We start from the raw sequence: 27,747 nt of genomic DNA, 5'->3' as shown, positions 1-27,747 counted from the left end.
TATCCCAATGCCTTCCATAGGAGGAAATTGGTATGTGAGGGGACAGTGTCTAATCCTTCCTGTGCCCCTGGGATTTTTCCAAAGGACCCTCCGAGAGTGGTTGTCCTAAGCTTGGCCCTACTTTCAGTCTCAGGGCCTGTCTGAGGGCGGGGGGAGAGGGTTGGGTCATTTGAAATGAATGGCTGGAGAAAGGGTTAAGTGCTTCTCCTATTGATTCCTCTCTGTATCTATCTCCCCTTGCTCTGCATTACCAACACAGGATAAATAAACCACAGGGTTGGGACTCCCATGTTGAATCTGTAACATGTAGTAGTCCTTCTCTACATATATATTTTTGGTGGATTTTCTCCCTCCACTTTTGAGGACACCAGACAAGAAAACTGAGAGCTTTTCCTAAATGGAAATGTGATTTGTTTTGTTTTTAAGAGAGAGAGAGAGAGAGAGAGAGAGAGAGAGAGAGAGAGAGAGAGAGAGAGAGAGAGAGAGAGAGAGAGAGAGAGAATAGAGCTTTGTTGCTTTTGTCAGCTTGGGACTTCAACCACTTCGTTCCCTTCTAAAAAGCAATCGCTTTTATTGTTTAAAAAATAAAGTTTTTTTGGTAAGTAGTTTTGTATGTGGGAAGTCAAACAAAAAGATTAAAAATAACCTCCCTTGCTTACCCTCAACAATAAAGGTGTGCTATGAGCTGTAGGACTTCCAAGTGCTGATCTAGTGCAACAGAATTACATCTCCAGGCAGTACATGTATATATTACAGATATTAAATATAATATAATTTGTTCATTCATATTTTGAAAAACAACAACATGATTTTGCTTCCTGATATTTTCTCCGTTTGAAATTGTATAGTGCTTAGCTTTTTTTAAAAAAAAATACCCTCATTTTCAACAGGGAACATAGAGACAAGGGGCTTGCCCACATTTCCACTTCTCCTGTGCTTAGAAAGCAAGGCTCCAAGCAGTTTTCCGCTTGACCCATGCTTCCCAGCCATGGGTCTGTGCATTTCCCCCCTTGCCCCACACCTTTCCCAGGGAAAGCCCACACTTCAGCTTTAAACCACAGCAAACAGCAATCCGTAGAAAACCTGAATTGCCCTCTGCTCCAACTGATTGCTAAAGAACAGTTGTCCCTGGGATAAAGTTGCAGGACAAGAGGGATGAGCTCTAGATCATATCACTCTGGATGCGATGGTATTCCTCTTGCACAGAGCCTCAAACTCACAATGGTTGGGTTTCTAAGCTTGTGGTGCCGCCATGTTGACTCTCTCCTTCAATATGTTCTCTTAACAGCTTTGTTAACACTGGATGTTCACAACACTTTGAGGCTGGCTATGGTTTCTCAGACCATGCCATTCAGTGGTTATTGCGATTAAAAACAACACCCTAAAAACCATTCTGGCTCTCAGGCATTCCTATGGCACTTGCATTGTTCTGCATAATCTGAGTTGGGCTCCGTTGAGGAGGGAAAGAGACTGGGGGTGGGGGAGAGAGACACCCTCAAAACCAGTTACAGGGGTCCTGGGTCATATTTCTGACTCCCTTCTGTAGGATCTTTGATCCAGAGCTACGGTGGCCTGCAGCGTCTCAAATTCAGGCTGGTTGTCTGAGCCTGGATCATCCAAACCTCTGCTGTCGTCATCCTCCTCCTCCTCTTCCTCCTCATCGCGGCTCATGAAGGCAAGCTCGTTCTCGTAGCAGAAAGAGTTGGTGTTCGGGAGGAGGAATTTGTTTTCCATCATGTCCTTGGCACTGCAGCATGGGGTCGACGGGACCTCGTACGTCTTGTGGAAGTGCGAGTAGTCCACTTTGTACTGGCATTTCTCCTCAAACAAGACGGGCTCAAAGCGGTGGCCCCACAAGATCTCGCTGGACAAGTAGGAGCTCCGGGCTTGCGTTGTCATGGCGGTAGCTTCCACCATGCCCTCGAGGATAACCACGATTTCAAAGTCGTCCGTTTCCAGATCCTGCCGGCTAATCCCAAACAGAGGGCTCTCTTCGTTGATCTCGTGGAGGATGGTGAGCGGAGACACTAAGAAAATGCGGTCCAAGCCTTTGTCGAACCCAACGTCAATATCTATTTGGTCAAGTGGGATGTATTCCCCCTCTTCGGTGATCCTGGACTTTATTAGCTGAGCTCTGACATGAGCCTCAACAATGTGGCTTTTCCGCAGGTTCCCCACTCTCCACATCAGGCAAAGCTTGCCGTCCCTCATGGCTATGACCGCATGGTGGCTGAAGAGCAAGGTTTCGGCCCTCTTCTTGGGCCTAGCCATTTTTGCCATGATGGCGCCAATCATGAAAGAGTCGATGATACACCCCACAATGGACTGGAGGACCACCATGAAAACAGCGAGCGGGCACTCCTCTGTCACGCACCGGAACCCGTAGCCTATCGTGGTCTGTGTCTCAATGGAGAACAGGAAAGCGGCCACAAAGCCATTCACTTGGAGGAGGCAAGGGGTGAACGTTTCGTCCTTGACCGGCTTCTCGATATCTCCGTGGAAAAGCGCTATGAGCCAAAAAATAAGACCAAACAACAACCAAGACACCAGAAAGGCAAGTGAGAAGAGGAGCAGCATATATCTCCAGCGGATGTCCACACACGTCGTGAACATGTCCGCAATGTACCTCTGTGGTTTGTCATCCATGTTGGTAAACTCAACATTGCATTGTCCGTTCTTCTTAACGAACCGGTTCCGGCATTTCCTCCTTGTGTGGATCTTACCGTTGCCAAAGCCATTCACTCCCGACATGGTGGTTAAAGTCAACCCGTCTTCCTCAGAAGATACAATGCTGTAAGGGTTCACTCTACCTGCACTCATCCCTGAGTTGAGCAGCAGTGGGGCGGAAGGGTCTCTGGACTCTTTGGGGGCGTTGCCCTTGGCTCCCTCCCAGTCTTGACCCTATGGAAGAGAGGAAGGAGCTCTTAGATTCTGAAGTGCTGCAGACAGATAGATCTAAGTGGAGGTTCTGCAATGAGAAAACAAAGACACACGGGTTATCTCTCAGAAAAGAGAAGTTGTGATAGTTGCTCCAGGAATTTGCTTGAAAGGCAAGGTAGATAAAATCATATTTCAAACTTAAGAAGGTTCAAGTTTCTCTGAGGCGCGGAGATCGCTCCGGTGCTCCCACCCTCGCAGCGTGCAGCATGGCTTCCGCGCGGCTTTGCCACGCAGCACCCCGCCTGCCGGCCCCACGCCACCGGGACTATACCTAGAGCCGGCCCTGGGTCTACACCAGGGGGCAGCACCTTTTTCAGCCATGGGCTGGACTATATTTTGGAAAAAAAAATGAACTAATTCCTATGCCCCACAAATAACCCAGAGATGCATTTTAAATAAAAGCTCACATTCTACTCATGTTAAAACACTAGGCAGGCCCCACAAATAACCCAGAGATGCATTTTAAATAAAAGGACACATTCTACTCATGTAAAAACACCAGGCAGGTCCCACAAATAACCCAGAGATGCATTTTAAATAAAAGGACACATTCTACTCATGTAAAAACACCAGGCAGGTCCCACAAATAACCCAGAGATGCATTTTAAATAAAAGCTCACATTCTACTCATGTTAAAACACTAGGCAGGCCCCACAAATAACCCAGAGATGCATTTTAAATAAAAGGACACATTCTACTCATGTAAAAACACCAGGCAGGTCCCACAAATAACCCAGAGATGCATTTTAAATAAAAGCACACATTCTACTCATATAAAAACGCTAGGCAGGCCCCACAAATAACCCAGAGATGCATTTTAAATAAAAGCACACATTCTACTCATGTAAAAACACACTGATTCTCGGACCATCCGTGGGCCGGATTGAGAAGGTGATTGGGCTGCATCCGGCCCACAGGCCTTAGGTTGCCTACCCCTGGTCTACACAGACATGAATTGACCTAAGTTAGCCACGCCTGTTATCTTCCGGAGGCCTACTCTGAGTAGGACTAGTACAGTTTACAACTCAACATTTTGAAACCGAGTGCAGAATTTATGCATCCCCAGAATCTCAGCTTTCGTCAATTAGAAAATAAATAATAATAATAATTATTAATAATTTTATTATTTATACTCTGCCCATCTGGCTGGGTTTCACCTGCCACTCTGAGCGGGGGGAATCAAAATACTAGCCCTCATGGGCATTCCTTCAATAACAGTCGTTGCTACTTAGCTTCAACAGTGCTACAGCGTCAGACACTCCCAAAACATTCAGATAGATGAAACGGATGATGAAACATTAGAAGCACCTTCCTGCAATAAGAAGTAGTAGTATAAACTGTGCAAAGTGACTACTATTTCAGGAAGACTGACCGCTTTTTAAAAAACTTTAGAAGCACTGAGTGTGCATTTGTTCCATTGAAGGTGCATTTCATCCCCTTTAATAATAATAAAAATAAGGATTGTTTCTGAAGTGTTGAAGAACCTGTGGCCTTTTAAATGTGTTTGTGGGAGGGGGGTTATTGGTTTCTTTGTTTGTTTGTTTTCCATTATGCATTTTGTGTTCTCATTTTGCATCTAGCTGGGAGCGTCAAGGAAGCATAATGGAGAGTGGGGGGGGGATATACACGGAGTTTGCAAGAGCACAACAGAGCAGGAAACGGAAGAAGTGGTCTTTTTCGTGACAAGGCAAGGCCCATCGAGCAACTGCATTTGCAATATGCGCGTTGAAGCCACAGTGTTAACGACATGCCTCCAAGCTTCCTGATCTGGGTGTGTTGTTGCTTTGCATATCACAGCTAGACTGGTCAATAGAGTCGATTGCTGTAATCACTGCTATGGCCTGGGGGAAGAGATGTAACGAAAACACCCTCACGTTGAGGGCGGCCTCATATCACTCGCTGAGCACTGCAGAAACCGGAAGGCCAAATCAGTTCACGGAGCAAACAAAGGATCTCGGGAACAGAAGGATATGTCAGATATCGAGTGTGTAGGGGGAGTGTGGTGACGAAGAGGGAAGAAGAAGGGTGTGGGGCCAGGATAGTGGTGGTCAGGGCCGGCTCGTCATAGACCCCCGGTGGCGCAGGGCACCATGGCGCCGGCCCGCCAGGAGGGCGTCGCGAGCTGCGCCTGCCCGCTGCCCGGCTGGTCCGCCGGTCCGCTGCGCAGCTGCGCGCGAAGCCCACCTGCCCACCGCACTGGGAAACGGGGCGACGGGGCGGGAGGGCGCCGGAGAGATCGCGCTGTGCCTGCCCGCCCACCCACCCGCCGCACAGCAGCACCGCGCCCACCCGCCCACCGCACCGGGAAACGGGGCGGAAGGGCGCCGGAGAGATCCGGCGCACCATGGCGACAGGGGCGCTTAAGACGGCGCTGGTGGTGGTTTAGGTTAGGCGTAGGATAACTTGAAGTTAAAGTCTGACAGAGTTAATGTATAACTGTAACTAAGCTTGTAAACTTATGCATCGTCAAGAAAAGAAAAACCTATGTTCTCAAGAATATAAAATTCATCTTCTTTTTGTGCCAAAGAGTATCGTCTTAGTTATTCCAGCAGCATATTAAAACTCACAGAGGTGGAGACTCAGAAAAGGGCAAAACTTACCTAAGGAAAAGGGGATAGTTTGTGTCCTAGAGTCACACAGGAAGGGCAGTATGGTGAAAACCTAGATATGGCAGACTGATACAGTGGGGATCTGAGTTGAGGGAGTCTCTGTTCTGTAGGCAAGAGGTTGTTCATTCAAATAGCCCTGAGTGTTTGTGAGATCAGGCCACGAAAGCTGGAATTAGACTCTCTTTACTGAGAAGCCCAGAATTGAGGGGTTTGTTTTAAGGCGTAAGGAATTGAGTGGGGATGGCTAGTCCATCTAGCCCAGGCACCCCCAAGCTTCGGCCCTCCAGATGTTTTGGCCTACAACTCCCATGATCCCTAGCTAAGAGGACCAGTGGTCGGGGAAGATGGGAATTGTAGTCCAAAACATCTGGAGGGCCAAAGTTTGGGGATGCCTGATCTAGCCGAGTATTGTCTACCTAAGGGGGTAGCCAATGTGATATCCTTCAGACGTTGTTAGACTACAGCTCCTATCAGCCCCAGCCAGCAAGGCTGATGGTCAGGGATGATGGGAAGTGCAGCCTCCAGGGTCATCTTGAGGTTGCCATGTTGGTTAACCCTAGTTTTCACTGACTGGCAGAGACTCTTCCGGGTTTTAAATGTCAGGGGCTGAACTTGGGGACTTGGGCATGCAAAACACATGCTTTACCAATGATCTGCATGACTTTCTTGCCTGATCCCATGCTCTCCACCCCTAGCTCATCCAGTGAAGCACCAAACGTCTTCCCAAGCTAAACTGCCGACTCTTCAATCCCCGGCATTTCCAGAATGGGATAGCAAAGTCCGCTGTCTGACAACCTGAAGCACTGCTGCCAATCAGTGCAGACAGTACTGACCTAGATGGACTGAGGTGCAAACAGCTTCCATTGCTCCCATATTTGTATGTAGTTGTAGGGTTGCCAGACTCAATAGTGGACAGGACTTCTGTGCCTTTAATTGCCCTGCTCTCTTTTGAGTGTGGAAACCTTAAAGAGAAACCAGCAGACCCTTTGTTTAATTTCCAAGCAAAGGGTCTGCTGGTTTCTCTTTAAGGTTTCCACACTCAAAAGAGAGCAGGGCAATTAAAGGCACAGAAGTCCTGTCTTCTATTGAGTCTGGCAACCCTGTGTAGTTGCAATCACTTTTGTTCCAAACAGCTCAGAACAGCTTCCGTCTGGTTCCCGTTCAGCCTCCAATCAAGGCAGCTAACTAAGCTAGAACCTGCTTAACTTCAGCTGAAGAGCTGTGCTCTGTACCTGCAGTCCGCCCTCTGAACCATTAACACACCTGAATTATCTCAGCAGGCAAGTGGGTCCTGAGGAAGGGGTGCGGCTCAGTGAATAAACATCTGCTTTGCATGCAGAAGGTCCCGTCTTCAATCCTCAGCAGGCAGAGCTGGGAATGTCCCCCCAATGAAACCGCGGAGGGCCTCTGGCAGTCAGTGCCAACAGGACTGTGCTAGATGGAGGAATGATCTGACTCGGTTTCAGTCAGCTTCCTGTGTTCCTCCCAACCCAGAACGAAAGACATAATCTTCCACTGCTGTCGGATTTGCTACAAACTACGTAGGCATTAGAAGACAGGCCACTGTTGTGTTTCAACAACCCCGTGCGACTTACGTGAATTCCCTACAGAATATGCCGATCGGCCCTTTAAGAATGGGACCAGAATGCACCTGGAAGATGCTTAAAGGTCTCCTTGATTCTTGGATTTGGTTCCCTACAGCAGGTTTGGACAGGAAAAAGAGAAAGCACAAGAGGAGCTTTAATTGAATTTCTAGCTTATCCCTAGAAGACCCCGTAATCTCTTTAAATACAGCCTCTTGTCAATTTCCTTTCATCTGCTGTCAGTGTTACAAAATTCATAACAAGGGAAGGGTCTGGATAGGGACATAGAAAGCAGTGTTAAGACCATTGCCCTATTTTGCTCCGTATTGTCCCACACTGACGAACAGCAGTCCCCCCTCCCTGGGGTTTCAGACAGGTAACATTACCAGCTGTACCTGGAGGTGCCAAGAATAGAACTTGAGGTCGTTGGCATGCAAAGAAGATGATCTCCCACTCAGCCAACAGTCCTTTCCCATAAAGCCTCTCATTCGGTGGACAACTCAAAACTGGGCAAGGAATTTATCCTCCCTTCTCTCACCTGTTACCAGAACAAGCATAAATAACCAATTACCGTACCTGCCCGGTGTTGATTTCGATTACTTCCCAGCATGGGTCCAAGGGCTTTCGAATACCTGTTTTCAATGCTTTGTGGTTTTGGCTGACCCAGTTAATTTTTTTTAATTGTTTCTGCAAATCAAAGCACATATATCTGGGGGTCACCAAACTTTTTGGGCCAGCGGATTCCTTTGGGGAAATGCAGTGGGAGCTAATCAGGAGTGCCTTTTAGCAGCCTTGCCTGAGAAACCAGCAACAGCTGTATTTGAATCAGATTAAACCAGCCACTGTAGCCCCATGCATTGATAACCTTGAGACTGGACTACCACAATGAGCTCTATGTGGGGCTGGCCTAGAAGCTCACATCTAGAGCAGAATGCAGCAAAAAAGCACTGCAGGCGTGTCCCTATTTTCCAGGGGCATTCCTGATTTAGAGAAGCTGTCCCGGTTTCTGATTTGATCCCAGAACACCCCACTTTTCTTAGTCCTTATTTTCACTGGAGAAATGTTGGAGGGTATGGAGTTATCCGACCCCCAAGCCGTCTGAAGGCAATCCTGTATAGGGAAGGGGTTTTTTTTATTGTTTAATGTTTTATTATGTTTTTTATATACGTTGGAAGCTGCCGAGTGGTTGGGGCAACCTAGAAAGATGTGTGGGGTATCGATAGTAAAATTATCATTACGGAATGGGACGTCCCTATTTTCACCGGAGAAATGTTGAGGGACATGCATGTGCATACCCTCCAACTCCCGGTAAGAAAAATCCGGGATCAGCAGCGGCGCGGCACCGGAAGTCGCTTCTACGCATGTCTGGACATGCGTAGAAGCAACTTCCGGTGCCGGCGCTGCCTGATTTCCAGTGCCCAGACATGGGCAGAGCGGCACCGGAAGTCGCTTTTACGCATGTGTGTAGAAGCAACTTCCAGTGCTAGCGCTGCTCGATTTCTGGTGCCCAAACATGGGCAGTGCGGCACCCGAAATCGGTTCTGCGCATGTCCAGACATGCACAGAAGGAGCCTCCCTGGCAGGTAAGAATTCCAGGGGATTTACGGGATTTTTCTCTATTCGGGATAACAGCGGGAAACGGGTTTAAATAGGGGGTTTCCCATGAAAAACAGGAGACTTGGCAGCTATGTGCATGTGATATCTCTGGCAAAACATATGCCACAGGGCCTAGTCGGAGGTTCTTGTACTAATATACAAAGCCCTAAAGAACTTGGGTCCAGGATACCTTAAAGACCACCCAAGCCCTCATATTCCAGCTAGAGCACTGCAGTCATAGAATCCTAAGAGTTGGAAGGGACCCCGAGGGTCATCTAGTCCACCCCCCCCTGCAATGCAGGAATCTCAGCTAAAGCATCCATGACAGGTGGCCATCCAACCTCTGCTTAAAAACCTCCAAGGAAGGAGAGTCCACCACCTCCTGATGGAATCTGTTCCACTGTCAAACAGCTCTTCCTGTCAGAAAGCTTTTCCTGATACGTAGTCAGAATTTCCTTTCTTGCAACTTGAATCCACTGGGTCGAATCATCCTACCCTCCAGAGCCGGAGAAAACAAGCTGGCTCCATCTTCTGTGTGACAGCCCTTCAGATATTTGAAGAGATGGCTATCATCTCCTCTCAGCCTCCTCTTTTCCAGGCTAAACACACCCAGTCATCTGGAGGTGGGCTGTGAATTATCCCTGTGTTTCAGAAGCCTGGCTGGCTTCAGGTAGTAGAAGAATTTGGATTTGATATCCCGCTTTATCACTACCCAAAGGAGTCTCAAAGCGGCTAACATTCTCCTTTCCCTTCCTCTCCCACAACAAACACTCTGTGAGGTGAGTGGGGCTGAGAGACTTCACAGAAGTAGTCAGGCGTTTTTACGCCGACAGCTCTATTTAGTTGTTTAAATTTTCTTAAGATGAGCCAGACATATTCAGGATTATTTTGCATTGTTTTAACAGTATTTTATGTCCGATCGTATTTGCATACATTGCTGTACGCCACCTTGATGTATTCTATACCAGCGGGCAGTTGATGAATATAATTTATAAAGAATAAATAAAAGGAATGACAAAATGGCAGCCACGGTGTGTGTGTGTGTGTGGCATAGCACAAAATGGCTGCCTTACCTTAAAAAAAGCATATAAGGATACAGGATCACAAAATGGTGTGGGCTTGCTCCCCACCCCACCATTTCGCAGTGGAGGAAAGCAACATCTTCAACAGGCTCCCCTGAGCTGTTATTAAAAATAGTAAAAGAGTATATACTTGTACTTTTCCTCTGTTCAGGATGGAAGAGAGAATTGGGGGGGGGGTGTCCTATGCTAGAATCAATTCAACGTGGGCATGTCTGAATGTGTTTGAGGTAGGAGAGGCCAAGGCACTGGAAACAATGCCTTATGAGGAATGGCTTAGGGAGCTGGGTATGTTTAGCCTGGAGAAGAGAAGGTTAAGGGGTGGTATGATAGCCATGTTCAAATATATAAAAGGATGTCATATAGAGGAGGGAGAAAGGTTGTTTTCTGCTGCTCTAGAGGAGCGGACATGGAGCAATGGATTCGAGCTGCAAGAAAGAAGATTCCACCTAAACATTAGGAAGAACTTCCTGACAGTAAGAGCTGTTCGACAGTGGAATTTGCTGCCATGGTGTGTGGTGGAGTCTCCTTCTTTGGAGGTCTCTAAGCGGAGGCTGAACAGCCATCTTTCAGGAATGCTTTGATGGTGTTTCCTCCTTGGCAGGGGGTTGGACTGGATGGCCCTGGTGGTCTCTTCCAACTCTATGATTGTATGATTCTATGATTCAGTACAAGGAACTGAGCAGGGACAGCAAACAGCCTCTCATTCGGTGACGGTTTTTGAGGTGGTGTTTATCTTTATTTATTTCACATCATTTGCACACCACTTGACTGTAATAAAACCTCTTAGGTGGATAAAATGTCACTGGATGAGCTTTTGATGTATTTTGTAATGTTCATTGTTCCGTTCCCCCCCCCCCCATTTTTAATTACATTTGTGTTTTACCCCGTCAAGTCACTTTGAGGCTTTTCATTGCATAAAGCGACTGATTAATGATGGATAATGATAATGATTAGGGCTTTTTTCCCCCCAGCCAGAACCTCCAGGTGGGTACCGTTGTTATTCTAAGAGAACAAGGGAGGCCTTCGTGGTCGGGCCCAACGCCTCTTTTTCTAGAAAAATAACACTGATGACGACAACACGTTGTTGTTGTTTAGTCGTTTAGTCGTGTCCGACTCTTCGTGACCCCATGGACCAGAGCACGCCAGGCACTCCTGTCTTGCACTGTCTTGCACTGGTGACAAAGATTTACCTATTTGTAGAGATTCCAGCTTGAGGCTGGATTTGATACTTTGAATTATGATGTGAACCAACCTAATCACATTTTCCTCCCTGCGCTATTGTGCTGATTGGAAATAATATCCACTGCCTTTTCCACCTCCCAAATATCCTGAGATGGTTTTTGGCGCAAAAAAAAAAAAGTGCCAAGATCCCTTTATAAAAAAACCCACATATCTTGAGGGGAAAAAATGCATTTAGGAACAGGCGACAGTCTGTTTCCCTTTGATACGCATCAAGGCAACACTCTTAAGGGGTGATATGGTAGCCATGTTCAAATATATAAAAGGATGTCATATAGAGGAGGGAGAAAGGTTGTTTTCTGCTGCTCCAGAGAAGCGGACACGGAGCAATAGATTCAAACTACAAGAAAGAGGATTCCACCTGGACATTAGGAAGAACTTCCTGACAGTAAGAGCTGTTCGGCAGTGGAATTTGCTGCCAAGGAGTGTGGTGGAGTCTCCTTCTTTGGAGGTCTTTAAGCAGAGGCTTGACAGGCATAGGTCAAGAATGCTTTGATGGTGTTTCCTGCTTGGCAGGGGGTTGGACTCGATGGCCCTTGTGGTCTCTTCCAACTCTACGATTCTATGATTCTATGATTCTTCCCAAAGAGTTTGGGCAAAGCAACAGTTACAATGGGAAAGGGAGGGGGGAATTAGTGACCTCCAACAAACTAGAGCTGCTTTATCTGATGAGTTTATTATTACTTAAAGCGGGGGGGGGGGGGAGAGAGATTACGTAACTATGTGGCTGTTCTTCCCTCCTGGAGGGATCATCAGGCTACCCGTTCAATTAATCCTTCCTAATTCACTGCCCTTGGGGACCTTCTGCAGAAAACAACAGAAATCGCTTTCCGCTTTAGGCCAGTGCTTGCTTGGGAGCTGGGCAAGCAGCAGGTGCAGGGGCCTGCCGGCAAAGCCCCCCCCCCAAAGCAATTTTTGGCAAATGGAGTCCTGCGGCTCTGGGAGCTTTCAGAGGGGCCCGGGAGGTGGGAGGCCGAAATCACATGCGCAAAACGGTGTAATGATCACAGCGGGAACTTGCAATTGCAGATCCCACACAGGGATACAGTCAGAGGGGGAAATTACTGATCACTCAACACAGGGATGGGAAACCCTTTTCGGCCTGAGGTCCGTGATCCTTTCTGGATTATCCTCTAGGGGCCATGTCCCAGTTGTGGGCGTGGTCAGGTGTGAAGGTGGGCGGAGTGACGAGTGTGAATTTTACCATTGTGCAGAAGACTGGTTTCTGCACATGCTCACAAACCCCTCTCTTAGACCCTCCAACATGTCAAAGGGAAAAACTGTGAGGCCATCTTCTTGGACACGGTTGTCCCTTTTTTTCCTCATAAGAGGACAGCGGCCATTTTGAGTGATGCGATCTCGCACGATTTTGCGACAAAAACTTGCTTTTTTTCAGGCACAGAGCCCAAAAAGTGAGATCGCGGCCCCGGGGAAAAGCTCTTTTGCTGGGGGGAAATTGCATCACAAAATCAACCTGTGAACCATCTTGCAATGAAGTGTCACCATTTAAACCGCTGGTGTGAAGAAAGGACCCCATCAAAGAAAAGGGAAGAAGTACCCAGCTTCTGCTTATTTTAGGTTTCCTTTCCCAACTCGCTCTATGCTAATCCATCACAAACAAAGCCTTCTTGTTGCCTCATTCACATTTGTGACCCCGCCCACTTTTGCCTCTGGCCCCACCCACCGCTGGCATGCGGCCCCTATAAGGTTGCTGAGATGGAAATGCAGCCCACGGCCCAAGAAAGTTTCCCCTGGTTTAAGAGAGTAACTTTACGCCAGGGATAATGAACATCGTGCCCTCCAGATATGATGGACTAAAACTTCTAGCCAGCATGGGCAATGATCAAGGATGATGGGATTTGTAATCCGAAACAAAAGGAGGTAAAATTACATACTATTTTGCACATACTGTAGTTTGGGGTGGAAGACCTGTGGCTATGCAAATGTTGCAGAACTACAGCTCCATGTATTCCTGACCCTTGGCCATGCTGGTTGGGGCTGTTGAGAGTTAGGAGTCCATCAACATCTGGAAGGCCATTGACATGGTAGTGAACAACCCTATTGTAATAACCTTGCCCCCAGATGAAGAACAAAACCCGTATTGGGTGCACGTTGCTCAGCAAAAGGACTCATATAAGGTTCTTATTTTGATTTAACTTCCCCCCCCCCAGTACCTTACATTAAGAGTACCGTAGTAATAATTATGGCAGCATATTCAGTGTTGAAAACACTTTGTTACCCTTAGAAACAGCTCAAGGCAAGGATTGCAGCTGAGAGAATACGACCCTGCCTAGGGCCCCCTTTTTGATGTTATCGTTCCTCTTGCAATAACCAGGAGTATATATTCCCTACTCCTCCACAGTGGTATCACGTGACATTGAAAATCTGCGTCGGATCCCTAAAGATCTCTCTCGCTCTGCACATAGCCAGGAGCTAAATCCAGCCTTATTAGGAATAGAGAGGAAGCTGTCTTTTACCGAGTCAAACCACGGGTCCAGCTAGCTCAGTATTTTCTACACAGACCGACAGCGGCTCTCTAGAACAGCCTTCCTCAACCTTGGGTCCCCAAATGTTGTTGAACTACAACTCCCATCATCCCTGGTCCTGCCAGCTAGGGATGATGGGAGTTGTAGTCCAGCATCTGGCAACCCGAGGATGAAAAAGGCTGTTCTAGGATTTTGCACAGGGGTCTCTCCTGGTTCTAGGGGACCCAGGTGGCGCTGTGGGTTAAACCACTGAGCCTAGGGCTTGCTGATCAGAAGGTCGGCGGTTCGAATCCCTGTGACGGGGTGAGCTCCCGTTGCTTGGTCCCAGCTCTTGCCAACCTAGCAGTTCGAAAGCACGTCAAAATGCAAGTAGATAAATAGGAACTGCTACAGCGGGCAGGTAAACGGTGTTTCCATGTGCTGCTCTGGTTCACCAGAAGTGACTTTGTCATGCTGGCCACATGACCTGGAAGCTATACACCGGCTCCCTCGGCCAATAATGCGAGATGAGCGCGCAACCCCAGAGTCGGTCACGACTGGACCTAATGGTCAGGGGTCCCTTTTTACTCTCCTGGTTCTACCTGGAGGTGTCAGGTATTGAATCTGGGGCTACCTGCATGAAAAGAAGAGGTCATTGAACTATGTCTTTCCCCCTTGGTGAGTGGATGTGGCTTTTGTAAATCAGGATCCACCCAAATCCTCTTTAGGATTGGGCAGGATGGGCAAAGCACAATGGGGTGGGCAACTTGTGGTCCACGGGATGCTGTGGGACTCCAACCCTCATCGGCCCCAGCCAGCATGGCCAATTGTCAGGGATTATGGGACTTGTAGTCCAACAACTTCTGGAGGGCCACAGGCTTCCCATCTCTATGTATACCCAAAGGAGCGCCTCCACCTGCATCGTTCAGCCAGGATGCTGAGGTCCAGCTCTGAGGGCCTTCTGGTGGTTCCCTCACTGAGAGAAGTGAAGCTACAGGGAACCAGGCAGAGGGCCTTCTCAGTAGTGGCGCCCTCCCTGTGGAACACCCTCCCGTCAGATGTCAAGGAGATAAACAACTACACAACTTTCCAAAGACATCTGAAGGCAGCGATGTATCGGGAAGTTTTAAATGTTTGGCGTTTGCTGTGTTTTCATTCTAAGCTGCCCAGAGTGGCTGGGGCAACCCAGTCAGATGGGCAGGGTATAAGTAATAAAACTGTTGTTAAGGAACCTCAACACCCTCTCATTGTTCTTCCAGTAGCACCTTAGAGACCAACTAAGTTTGTCATAGGTATGAGCTTTCGTGTGCATGCACACTTCTTCAGATACACTGAAACAGAAGTCACCAAACCCTTATGAATAGTCAGAGGGTGGGGGTGGGGGAATTACTCAGAAGGGTGATGGGAATGGGTGATTGGCTGATAGGAGTGGTAAACATGTTGATGACTGTTAACAACTGTTAACGATTGCAATTGATCTTGCAGGAAAAAGCAAGGGGTGAGGTGCTAAAGAAAGCTTTATCATGTATAATAAGATAAGAATCCAGTGTCCTTATTCAGACCAGGTCTCTCCATGGTTTTAAGCTTGGTAACGAGTTGCAATTCAGCAACTTCTCTTTCCAGTCTGTTTCTGAATTTTTTTTCTGTAATAAAACAGTTACTTTGAGATCTTGTATAGAATGTCCTGGGAGATTGAAGTGTTTTCCTACTGGTTTCTCTGTCTTGTGATTCCTGATGTCAGATTTATGTCCATTTATCCTTTGGCGTAGGGTTTGGCCTGTTTGTCCAATATAGAGAGCTGAAGGGCACCGTTGGCATTTGATGGCATACACAATGTTAGAAGATGAGCAATTAAATGAGCAATTAGATGAGATGGTATGTTTGATGTTGTTGATGGACAATCACTCATTCCCACCACCCTTCTGAGTAATACCCCTCCCCACCCTCTGACTATTCATAAGGGTCTGATGACTTCTGTTTCAGTGTGTCTGAAGAAGTGTGCATGCACACGAAAGCTCATACCTATGACAAACTTAGTTGGTCTCTAAGGTGCTACTGGAAGGATTTTTTTTTTTACTACATCAGACCAACACGGCTTCCTACCTGTAACCCTCTCATTGGGAAGCCTCCTTTGATTTTGTAGGGCAAAGCTACCTCTCTATCTGCCTTATCCCTTATACACCCCATAGATGGCTGCGGTCTGTGCAAGACTTTCTCTTGCCAGTTCCAAAGATCTCGGAAGTCTGTTCTGCAGTAACTCAGAGCAGGGCTTGTAGCGTGGCTGCCCCTGTTCTGTGTTGAAATGCAAGAGAAAGCCGGAACACCCAGAACACAATAACATTTGATTCTATCAAATCAGACCATCGGTCCATCTAAGCCAGTCTCATCTGACTGCAGCTATCCAGGGGTTCAGGCATGAAAATGAGACCTTCTAGACGCAAAGCAGATGTTCTGACACTGAGCTACGGCGCTTTCCCTGTGGAGCAGGGTGGGGAGATGGAAACAAGAGTCCCATCATATCCATTGCTCTGCTCTCTGGCTGCTGTCGATTCCTTGCTATAATGCCGAATGTTCCTAACCACTGCCGTTGTGTAATTCCTTTGCAAGCATCATGGAGGCATGTGACCTCACTCCTATCAATGCAGCCCTCCCCGGCCCATGTCCCCAAAGGCTAATAATAATAAGAAGGGCAAGTGTGAGGGTATTTGGTGAGGTCCCTTATTTATTTACAGAGGCCGCTGACTGCTTGCCCTGAAACACATTTAAAAGGGGGGGGGGAACGGTGAAGAAATTCTGATTGTTCCAAATTGCTTGGGAAACAAGCAATCAAATGTACCAGTCTCCTCCTTCAATTCCTTTTCAACACTCCCCGTTTTGGATGAACTTGGTGTTTTGGAGGGAGAGGAAGGTAATGAGCAAAAGCAATTAGTCATCAAGTATGAGCCTCTAAGAGGAAATTTTCACCAGCAAACTTGGACTATGTTGGAAATAAACAAGTTAGAATGTGAATGGTGCAATCAATCCCATCATATCAGCTCCCTCTTCCTAACCTCTGTCAGACTCAGCTGAAGGTAACAGTAAGATCACAGATTCATTCTGCACTATACATTTAAAGTCACATCATTCCACTATAAGCAGCCATGGCTTCCTGCAAAAGAATTCTGGGAACTGTAGTTTGTTGAGGGAGTTGAGAGTTCTTAAGAAACCCCTATACCCCTCCCTGGGAGAAAGAACTGATTGCTGAACCACTCTGGGATGCGGTCCTCAGACCGAAAAAGGTCCCTCACCCCTTTGTGAAGGCACAAAGATTGCCTCTTCAAAGGATCCAGCTGTTCAAAGTGCAATGACAGGGATATTTCCATTTGTAACTTAACTCTTATTTCTCTTTATGTTCAGGTCAACTAGCCTAGAGGGAGGTGGGAACCAGGCAGTATTGCAGGATCCTCACTGAACCAGCACCTCTGTGTGTGTAGCTTTGAAGGAGTTTTCCTCTGTATGTTTGGTTGAATGTCTCCCTGCTATGTACAAGGCCTGACCAGAGTGTGACAAAAACATCTCTGTTCCTTTCTCCTCAAGTTTCTTCAGTTGGCCCAGTTAAGTAGTATCAGGACTTTTCTTTCTGGGCACCTTTTGTGTTATTTAAGTGACTTTGCTAGCACCCACTTAGACTGGGGGGAGGGGACATTGAGTTGGAAAAGCAATCAGCTTAGGGGGCACCTCTCTTAAAATAACAAAAAAACCATATGGGGACATGAATCCCTACCTCCCAATATGTCACATATATATGCCATTCTCTCTGCAACAGCACCATTAAGCAATGGCTTCTCTATGTGAAACAGCTATCAGAGACTAAGAATGAACTGATTGGTCAAGTTTACCCATGAGGAATAGTTCTGTTGGTAAAGCATGAGACTCTTAATCTCAGGGTTGTGGGTTCGAGCCCCACATTGGGCAAAAAAACCCCAAAACCCTGCATTGCAGAGGGTTGGGGCATGGCCAAACTTGGCCCTCCAGCTATTTTGGGACTACAATTCCCATCATCCCTGACCACTGGTCCTGTTCGCTAGGGATGATGGGAGTTGTAGTCCCAAAACAGCTGGGGGGCTGAGTTTGGGGGTGCCTGGACTAGATGATCCCCGTGGTCCCCTCCAACTCTACAATTAAATGATTTGTTCTTCCCTTCTTAATTCCAGCTTGCACCATTTCTGCACCAGTTTGTGAATGGCTTTTTAAGAGCTTGCATGAAAATTTGTACTCACTCTTGTGCCCGTGTCTCTTAACATCCACATTGCTGGACACAATTTTGCTCGAGAGACGCATATTTGCAAGCAGCGTTCCCTAATACAATGCATTTCTGTGTAATTTTCGCTAATTAATTCCACTCATTTTGTAAACCGCTGTGAGGTTTTCTTTTTTTTTTTCTTTTTACATTCGAGTGGTTATACAAAATGTAGGTAATAAATAAATACACATTCTTGTGTGCATTTTCCTTGTATATTTGCACTTTCATGCACATTTTATGGTTGGAGAACCATGCCTTCATATGCAGTATACATGTAAGGCACATTTAAAGCGTGTGGCTGTTCTGCAAAGCATCCTGGGAGCTGTAGTTTACTCTTCACAGAACTATAGTTCCCAGGACCCTTAACAAACTGCAGTTTTATGGGGAAAGTGATGTGCTTTAAATGTATGATGTATACAGAACCTGCATTGCAAAATTCAGAAAAGTGTGGAGGATAGTTGCATTTGGTTCATTTATTATTGTTGTTGTTGTTGTTGTTATATTATTATTATTATTATTATTATTATTATTATTATTATTATTATTATTATTATTAACATTTCCATACTGCCCTTTATCCGAGGAACACAGGGCAGTTCACAATATAAAAATGCAAAAATACATAAATTAGCAACAAACTAAACAATAACACACAAACAATTTAAAAGGTCATAGATTGCTTAATTAGCCAAAGGCCTTGGAGAAGAGGAATGTTTTCACCTGGCGCATATATTGGTTTGGGAAGTGCAGATGACATGAGATTGTATTGAAATGGGAATCAAAGGGGTACAAAATCTCTCTCCCTATCAAAGAGGAAAAGCAATAGGCAGAACTTTCATAGCACCCCCCCCCAAATCAGCTCAAACATCTATTTTCAAATGAAAGAAGTGTTTCATGGACTATCCCAGATGAATCTCATTTGCTTGCAGCAACAAGTGATGACTGCAACATTAAATGGTATCTCACATCATTGAGCTGACTGTAGGATAGGCTCAGGTGCTTCCACCTCCAAAGGTGAGACAGGTGTCTTCAGAGGTCAGGGCCTTCCCAGCATTGGCCCCCAGACTCTCAACAGAACACGCTCCCCAGTCCCAACCATCATGCTCCTACCCTGCTATCTTTTCCATGACGGTTAAAAACATCTCATTGGATACGCCCAAGCTTTTGACAATATCTATTTAGCCGTTCTTCTGTGAAATCCATCATTTACTTGCTCTTTAATTGGCTCCAGTTTCTATTTTGTTGTTGTTTGTATTGCAACGCAATGTGTTCTTAAACCATTTACTGCCATCTGCCCCCGGGGTGCCGGGTGAAAAACTGACAGAAAGGCGGGATATAAATGCTTTAAGGGGGCCCCTGACCATCAGGTCCAGTCGTGTCCGACTCTAGGGTTGCGGCGCTCATCTCGCTCTATAGGCCGAGGGAGCCGGCATTTGTCTGCAGACAGCTTCCGGGTCATGTGGCCAGCATGAGAAAGCTGCTTCTGGCGAACCAGAGCAGCGCATGGAAACGCCGTTTTACCTTCCCGCCGGAGCGGTCCCTATTTATCTACTTGCACTTTGATGTGCTTTCGAACTGCTAGGTGGGCAGGAGCTGGGACCGAGCAACAGGAGCTCACCCCGTCGCAGGGATTCGAACCGCCGACCTTCTGATCAGCAAGCCCTAGACTCTGGTTTAACCCACAGCGTCACCTGGGTCCCATGCTTTAAAACTAAGTAAATAAATGTGTGAATCAGCTCTCGCATACATCACAAAGCCTCTGGAAAAAGGGTGTTGGTGCACTGCAAATTGCAGGCGTACACACACACCACAGAAAGTTAAATGTAATCCAGGCTCTGGAAATGGCTTACTGCTTCCACAAACTGACAGAGCCCCTCCATATGAATAAGCAAAGGAGGCACAGAAGCCTGGCAGAGCCTCAGATCAGCTGCCTTTTGTCAAGATGGTTGCTGTCAGCAGGTAGCAGCGAACCTGCCGCTTCCAATTTAAAATCACTCGCTGCTCAATTGCAAATGTAATTTGCAGTTTCCACATTGGCCAGAGGCCCATCCTCACCGCAGGAGCCTGGAGGAAGCGGAGCTGGAGGAAACGGTTTGCAAAAGCGCATGGATGCAGCACGGCAGGGCGGACCCTGCACATCAGAGGCGTAGCACGGAGGGCCCTGGCCCCAGGCGCAAATTTATGAGGGGGCGCAACCAGGCTCCCTCATTGAGCCTGGAGCTGCAGGAAGGCAAGTTGTGTCCAGGCCAGGCCTTCAGGGCTGAGGTGCCAATGGCGTCTCCTCCTCGTGGCTGCAGAAGGGACACCCAACCACATGCGCCCCATCCCTGGTCTGGCCTAGAGAGAGGGAGAGGAGGGGGAGGGCATCGCCTCCACCCTGCCTGCCAAGCCCACCATAGGGGGGGGGCAACACTTGCCTCACCCCAGGGGCCGGCAACCTACCCAGGAGGGGGCCTCTTCGCCTGCCAGACTCGTCTCTGCCTCTGGACCTCCCTCCTCTCCTACTTCTGCTTCTGGTCTTCTCTCTGCCACAGACTCTCCCAGCTCACTAAACCCTGTTACCTCCTCAGCTTCTGACACCTCCCCCCTCCCAGTCTTCTCCTTCTTCTCCCTCTAACGACTTATCGTTGTCCCACCACCAACCCCCAGGCTCTTTCTTCCCTTGGGGGTTCCCCAGCTGGTGCCTCCCACCACTCCTCTGTGTCCAACCAGCTCATGACACTCCGGAGAGTCGCTGCCAGTCAGTGTCGACAATATTGAGTCAGATGGGCCAGTGCTCTGATTCAGTATTAGACAGTTTCCTATGTCCCTAAATATGAGTGGAAGGTCTACTCTTTGCACCAGAGCTGGGGAGTCTCAGTCTCAAGTGGCTAAGCTGAACTGGGCTTGGACTGGGCAGCCTTCCAAGCACAGGACTCTTTCAAAGAGAGGTCTGTTCTCTGTAAAGCAGGACATGTGGCTGCAGAACTTTCTCCTTCTGGACAGCTCAGTTGGTTAGAGCGTGGTGCTGATAACGCCAAGGTCACAGGTTCAATCCCCATACGGGACAGATGCAAATTCCTGCGTTGGATGGGGTTGGACAAGATGATCCTTCCAACTCTACAATTCTATGATTCTGGCTAACTTTCAGGACCACGCCACACCTCCAAAAAAAATATACGGACAGATGCAATAAGCCCAGCTTGGCAGTGGCTAATAGACACAAAGGAAGTCCTTGGGAAGAGCTATCCATCTTCCTTCATTAAAAGGCATCCCGAGAGGAGAGTTAGATTAGCAGACGTGCTCAGGTATGCTGAGGAGAGGCGATGTTATTGCTCACAATGAGGACACTAATGAGTTCCATCGCAACCACCAAGCAGCTTTTATTGTTAGTTATGTCTGGAGTGCCCATTGAATGATCCCAGTTGCAATGGGGATGCCTTTGCAACATCCCAGTGAAGGACGGATGGGGTCATGCTCTCCATGGCTCCCATAACCATGTTATGGAGATAGGTGTGGAGAACCAGGCAAACAGCTGTTGTGTCCACTGGCATCTTGAGTTCAGAGTAAGGATGGATGAGTCTGTCAATTTGGGGCCATGTCCACACTACATTGTTTTTTGAGGTGGACAAGGAACCCCTAAACTCCTGGGTGCCAGAACCTCCCAGGATTTAGTAAATGTTAGAATTAATCGAGGCTTGAATAAAATGTGTCAAATGTGGAATTCACTTTATGCAAACAAACCAGCTTGGCAGTACAGTGGTGCCTCGCTAGATGAAATTAATTCGTTCCACGGGTCTTTTCTTAGAGCGGAAAATTCGTCTAGCGAATCCCATAGGAATGCATTGATTTTTTAAAATTGTTTTTTGCCCATAGGAACGCATTAATTGAATTTCAATGCATTCCTATGGGAAACCGCGATTCGCTAGACGAATTTTTCGTAAAACGCATTCGTCTAGCGAGGCAACCTTCGCTCGAAAAACCCTTTCGTTAAGCGGAAATTTCGTTAAGCAGGGCATTCGTTAAGCGAGGCACCACTGTACTAGCTGAGTGTGGGTCATTGGAGGGACAAAGGCTGATAGTGACCAGTCATTGACCCATCAAGGAAGCCATTAAGAGGGTGAAGAGGTGCCGGGCAAGGAGAGGTGGCGTTTCCTCCTCCAGCTGTGTGTTAGCGGGCAAAGGCCAGGAGGGTTTATGATTTCAGGTTCGGATGAGGTAGGCTGGAGGGAAATAGTTTCACTATGTGAGCAGCAAGAATGAAGAGGAAGGGGAAGAACACAATCTCTGAAACAGGCTGCACAAGATATCACACACTGACAAGGTATGGGGGTGATCGATGTAAAATGCTTGCCTCTAATTTGATCAAGGATTTTTTAAAAACAAACAAACCACACACTGTGTGTGTGTGTGACCTTTGTAGACCTGACCACAGCTTTTGATCACGTGGACAGGAAGTTAACTCTTGATACAACCTATAAACGCAGACCCTTGAGTGCTCTGCTGGCTGAGATCTTCCTATTCTTTGAAATAAATACCTTTCAGGGAACAAATATTGATCAGTTGGTGGCAGCGAGGGTGGAGGGAGAGAGTGTGCTCCTAGTCTCTTGTAGCATTAGCTTCCTGTTCTAATAAGTCCTGCTCAATTAGGCTACATAACACCAGTACGATCAGTTCCAATCTGCTGACTATTTAATGTTTTGCTAGGTCCTCCGCTCCCCAAATCAGCGAAATGGAGAACTGGCTTTCTTTGAATCTTTAAAAGAAGGATTGCGTACCATCCAAGTGCACTGATTCTCCAGGGACAGCCCCGGACTTACGAAAGCCACCCTGGCTTCTGATTTGATCCCGGAATGTCCCTATTTGCCCTGCCAGTGCTACCGCTGCACATCTCGGGGACCAAAATGAGCCGGTGTTTGCCCCAAGGAGCAGCTGTGGCTGCGAGGGAGCATCCCATTGCCTCTCCCTGGCCAACGTTGGCAACAGCTCATAGCAGCTGCTGGAGAATAGGAGAGGAGGAGGAGAGGTTGCCAGTGCTGAGGCCCAGCCTTCCATGATGTGCTGGCTCTGAGGGGCAAGCAGAGGGCAGGGCCGCCCTGGCCGGAAAGAAAGGGGGAGCAGAACAAAGCACAAGGGGTCTTGATTTTCTTTTCTTTTTTAAAAAAGTCTCGTGTGTCTGTGTCTAATCCTGCCCCTTTCTAAAACGTATTCATTGGTGTTTGTTTTTCTTTTTGTAAATTTATCAAAGAAGAATAAAATTAAATAAAACTGGGCTTAAGGGGTTTTCTCAGAACGGTAGAGGGTGAATGCATTGTGTCCTGTTGGTTAAATGGCGGCGGCATTTGCACTTCTCATATGAAATGCTTTATTATTATTATTATTATTATTAATTTATGCTTAGTGGCGGGGTTGGGTGGGGGACACAAAAAATGAGGGGGTGGTCAAGGACGGTCAGTTGAGAGGCATGAGAAATGCCCCTCCTGTTTTCATCTAAGGAATGTTGGAGGGTATGCCCTCAGCCTAATTTACCTCACAGGGTGGTTGTGAGGATAAAATGGAAAGGGTGAGAAAAGACGCCACCTTCAGCTCTTCTGGAGAAAAGCTGAGATATAAATGTAGCAAGTACAGTGGTACCTCTACTTACGAATAACTACTTACGAATGGAGCTCTGTCCGCCATCTTGGATGCGGTTTAGATAGGATTTTTTCTACTTACAAATTTTTAGATAGGGTTGCTTCGACTTACGAATTTTTTCTCCCAATGCATTCCTATGGGATTCGGCTTACAATCTTTTTTCTACTTACGAATGTGTGTTCGGAACGCATTAAATTCGTAACTAGAGGTACCACTGTAATAAACAAATCAGCCCCAAAATCCAAAACTGTATTTGAGGTGACACAATGTCAGAACAGACAATTAAGGTTCCGATTTTCTGCTTCTCGTTTAAACAGGAGAATTAGTAAAAATCCATGTTTTATAAAATGGAATGAATATTATATATCGCACACACACACAAGCGACTGGATTCACCCCCACCCACATATCATCACAATTACGTTCGGCAAAGGCTAGGTGACCCTCGTGGCCCCTTCCAACTCTGCCCTTCAAAAATTCTATGGATCTCTTGTTTCCTTTCCTTTCCACTCCTTCCCCCACTGCAGGCCTTTCCCTTTCGTCGGGGAACAAAGCCACACAGGCCGGCCTGAGCATCTGCCACTGACAGGTTGCGGTTGGTTTCCTTGGCGACTGGTGGTCCCTTCAGCCGTGCAAGGCCTCCTCCGCTGGAACCACGCTGACCTTCCAACTCCAGCTTCTCCAGGGCCGCTACAAATATCCCGGGCATTTGTTACCTCGTTAGCTAAAAGGTTGAAGAGAGGAGAAGAAAAAGAGCAATTCCCCACAGGGCTCAGAGCGTCGTGAGCCCTGGAGTCGAGCAAGCTTTGATGGCGCTGTGAGGACAGCTTGCAAGCACAGCCGTATCAAAGCTGGCGAAGTGGTTTTGCCACTTCCCTCTGCCTCACAGGAGAGGATAGCAAAAAGGGTTGGCCTCGAGTTTTCTCCTTGTGGAAAAGTCTCTTCGAACCATACGGGAAACCCCACATCTACGTGCGTCCAATATGTATTTTCCCTGAATTGTAATGCGTTCCTGCAATATTGTTTGGACGGATGCATGCATTTTTATGTACACTTTATGGCACACATCTACGGCACATGTTACTTGGCTGGAGAGGGTAAAGGTAAAGGACCCCTGACAGTTAAGTCCAGTCGCAAACGACTCTGGGGTTGCGGCGCTCATCTCTCTTTACTGGCTGAGGGAGCCGGCATTTGTCCACAGACAGTTTTTCCGGGTCATGTGGACAGCATGACTAAGCTGCTTCTGGCACAACAGAACACCGAAACCAGAGCAGCACATGGAAATGCCGTTTACCTTCCCTCTGGAGCAGTACCTATTTATCTACTTGCACTTTGATGTCTTTTCAAACTGCTAGGTTGGCAGGAGCTGGGACTGAACAACAGGAGCTCACCCCGTTGCGGGGATTCGAACCGCCGACCTTCCGATCGGCAAGCCCTAGGCTCTGTGGTTTAAACCACAAAATTTGGAGAACTGCAAATTTTGAAGTCTGGTTTCACGTCAGTTTGCATAACGTTACAGAAAGTGCAAACTAGGGAATTTCACCTTTAACTGCAAACTGAATTGAATTCCTTTCTCTATTTCCCCCCAACTCCATTAGTAAGACTGGGCTCATCCAGAATTCCTTTTGTGCTGTGTTTCTAGGCACAGGTCGGCACTTCAAAGCCTTGTTTCTGAGCATTTTGTTTTCACCCCAGCACTTTCCCTGTGAAAACCCACTCTTTACTGCTGAATCGGTTACAAACGGCAATCTGCAGAAAACCTGTTTATTCCAAATCTGCATTAAAGAACAGGTTTTCATGGGGAAAACAGGGGGGAGCATTTGAACACAGCACTTTAAAGTGCAGACCTGTATCCCAATAATATTTGGGATAGAGCTAGTTCAGAATGGCTAACTGGGCTTAGAAGAGTTGCAAATGGGGGACTGAGCTATACTGCTGCAATTATAAAGTTTTGAGTGTGTTTTAAGCGCATTATACAAATGTGACACTAGATGGCGAGGGAAAGCTTATGGCAAATTCAATAAATTTTTAAAACTTTTTTTAAAAAAGCATTTTCACAGCGATTTTTATATGTGTGTAGATTCCACCAGGGTTATAAAGGAAAATACCTTTGATGAAACCTGGCCTCCCCTTTTTTCATACCTAAGGGGGAAAGAAAGTGAAGCTCTCCTACCAGCCTCATGAACCTGTCTGTGGAGAACCCCTGTGGGTGACCCCACTGTGACCCAATGCAGACTTTCTGGCTATAACAGCAAGCCTGCTTCACTGTTTATCTCCCCCTACTTGACTGCTTTGCTTAGCACCCAGCCTGATAAGGAGCTCTGGAGGACTTGAAAGCTCTCTATTTTCTGACATTTTGAGCTGTCCTAAATAAAAGTTGTGGCTTGCGGGTTTGTCATGGGAAGCTGCCTGCGATTTCTCTTACAAAAGAGATTTTTTTCCCCCTGCTGGGTTTTCTCTTTCCTAGGTAGGACTATTCCTTGGGTCCTGCGGCTCAGACGCCCACCCCCACAACAAGAGAAAGGTTTTCAGCCTAGTGTGTTTGTTTTTTAAATGGAGCAAACCAGTTCATCGGCCGCATGCCCTAAAGACGGAACAAAAGGCAATACTTAGAACCCCGCAGAGAAGAGACAGGCAGGGTCCATTCTGAAGGATGACTCTTCCAAGTGACTGAGCTCTGAGTTCCATTAGTCGCTGCTGGAAGCCGCAGTGAGCATCTCTCACACTTAAGTGGGGTGCAGGTTTCTCTCTCGCCACCTCCAGCTACACAATGACACTCCTTTCTAGCAGACGCGGCTTGTAGCAAGACATTGCTTCCACAAGGCCCTTTCTTTGCAGCTCACCCCACTCCAGACTCTCAGACCTGGTTCAGCAAATCGGGTCCTCCCTAACAAGAAGGGACCTGGTTGTTGCGAAGGTGTTGCGAAGGGACCTGGCAACCAGACCCTGTGTTGTGGGTGGGAACATTTGGATGGCCACAACACCCTATTGGAGGTCCCTCGATGCTGGGTGCAATTAGACCAATGGGATGCCAGCAAATTTGTATCGAGGGACCTCTATTTAAGCCCATGCACATGTCCCTGAGCTTCCTCTTTTGGGCCAGTGCATCGAAACACCCGCCCACCTCTCCCTATTTTTAGGGCTTACATGCATGACCTTGCTATGCCGTCGTGTGTCGCCTGTCGTTGGGACAGGGGTGCGGCAGGAATTTCCCCCACTTGGCTGATTGGCTGGTGCCATTTGAGTTTTGCCTGCCGTGTAGCAAATCGTCACAACTTGAAAGGTTGCGGATAGGCTCTGGTTCAGGTGATGGGGTGGCAGAGCGGTCTGGCCTTCCCTATGCAAGAATCCTGGTAATCTTGGTTGTGCCCGGAGCCAAGAGTCTAGGGGAGCACCTGGCTGGTGGACTGGCTTGACCCCGCTTTCCACTTTGCCGGGTGTTCACCCAAGGCTGACCTATGGTTGGTGCCCAGGGTCTGCGCTGCCTGCAAGGGTGCAGGGAGCTAGTCGAACCAGAGCCTATGCAACCACTCACTTGATTGTAATCAATAAAGTTGTGGCCTAAATTCTGCCAAAAACCAAACCAAAAATTTGAGTCTTGTCTGAATTTATTTGGGGAAGGTTAAAGGGTCTACACACGCAAATCTCTCGCAAAAGAATAGAAGGGAAGGAGGGAAAACCAAACACCCCCCTCCTGTAAGGATTTAATTTTAGGAGGATTTTTAACAAGGTGGCAGAAGGTTGATTTGGCCCAATCAGTTACTCCATTAGCAAGCAGAGCCATAAATTATCATTCACTCCGCAGCCCACAAGCTCCCACAAATATACACACGAGAGAAAGATAATATGCACACACAAAGCCACAGATCGTTCTCAGGTTCCTCTCCAAAATGCATTAAAAGGCTCCCCAGTTAGAGGTGGGTGTTTGACAAGGTGCTCTTTTTTATGGGGGGGGAGGTGGGGGATGACACAATAATTACAGGATTTTTGAGGCATTCGGTTGCAGAGGTATTCTTTCCCACCATCCAGATTGTGGCGGGGCGGGGATTAGGGGCAGGGACTCCGCACACCTGTCAATCTCGGTTTTTCTCCGTTTCTGATTTTCCCAATCTGTCACTAGTGTCAGTAATCACACAGTTCAAAGTTGGAGTTTGAACAGTTTCTTAGCAAAACCATGATCTCCACGGACTTGGTTGAGTGTCAGGCCTAATGGGCAGAGCAGCTCATCCCCAACGGTCTTCCCCCATGAAAATCAGTTGCTGAGAATGAAAGACACCACCTGCTCACAGCCGATTAATCAGAGACTCTCATCCACCTTTTTGATGCCTCTTCTGGTTC

General features: G+C 47.3%; 1 protein-coding gene across 3 annotated transcripts in view; it reads right to left on the bottom strand.

The window, feature by feature from the left end:
- Positions 1-434: 434 nt before the first annotated feature.
- LOC118092975 (ATP-sensitive inward rectifier potassium channel 12) overlaps positions 435-27,747 on the bottom strand; it is a 48,633-nt gene continuing 21,320 nt past the window's right edge. For 2 of the 3 annotated variants that reach the window (XM_035131662.3, XM_035131664.3), the window contains one exon: positions 435-2,968. In XM_035131662.3, coding sequence (XP_034987553.3) covers positions 1,522-2,820 — 1,299 coding nt within the window. In that variant the 5' untranslated portion in view covers positions 2,821-2,968 and the 3' untranslated portion in view covers positions 435-1,521. The remainder of the gene's footprint in view (positions 2,969-27,747) is intronic. The other variant, XM_088656481.1, reaches the window with a different exon arrangement.

Source organism: Zootoca vivipara, chromosome 13, assembly GCF_965207765.1.
Source record: "Zootoca vivipara chromosome 13, rZooViv2.hap1.1, whole genome shotgun sequence".
NCBI lineage: Eukaryota > Metazoa > Chordata > Lepidosauria > Squamata > Lacertidae > Zootoca > Zootoca vivipara.
The sequence above is the reverse complement of the archived record's forward strand: the minus strand, read 5'-3'. Positions and strand labels throughout refer to the sequence as shown.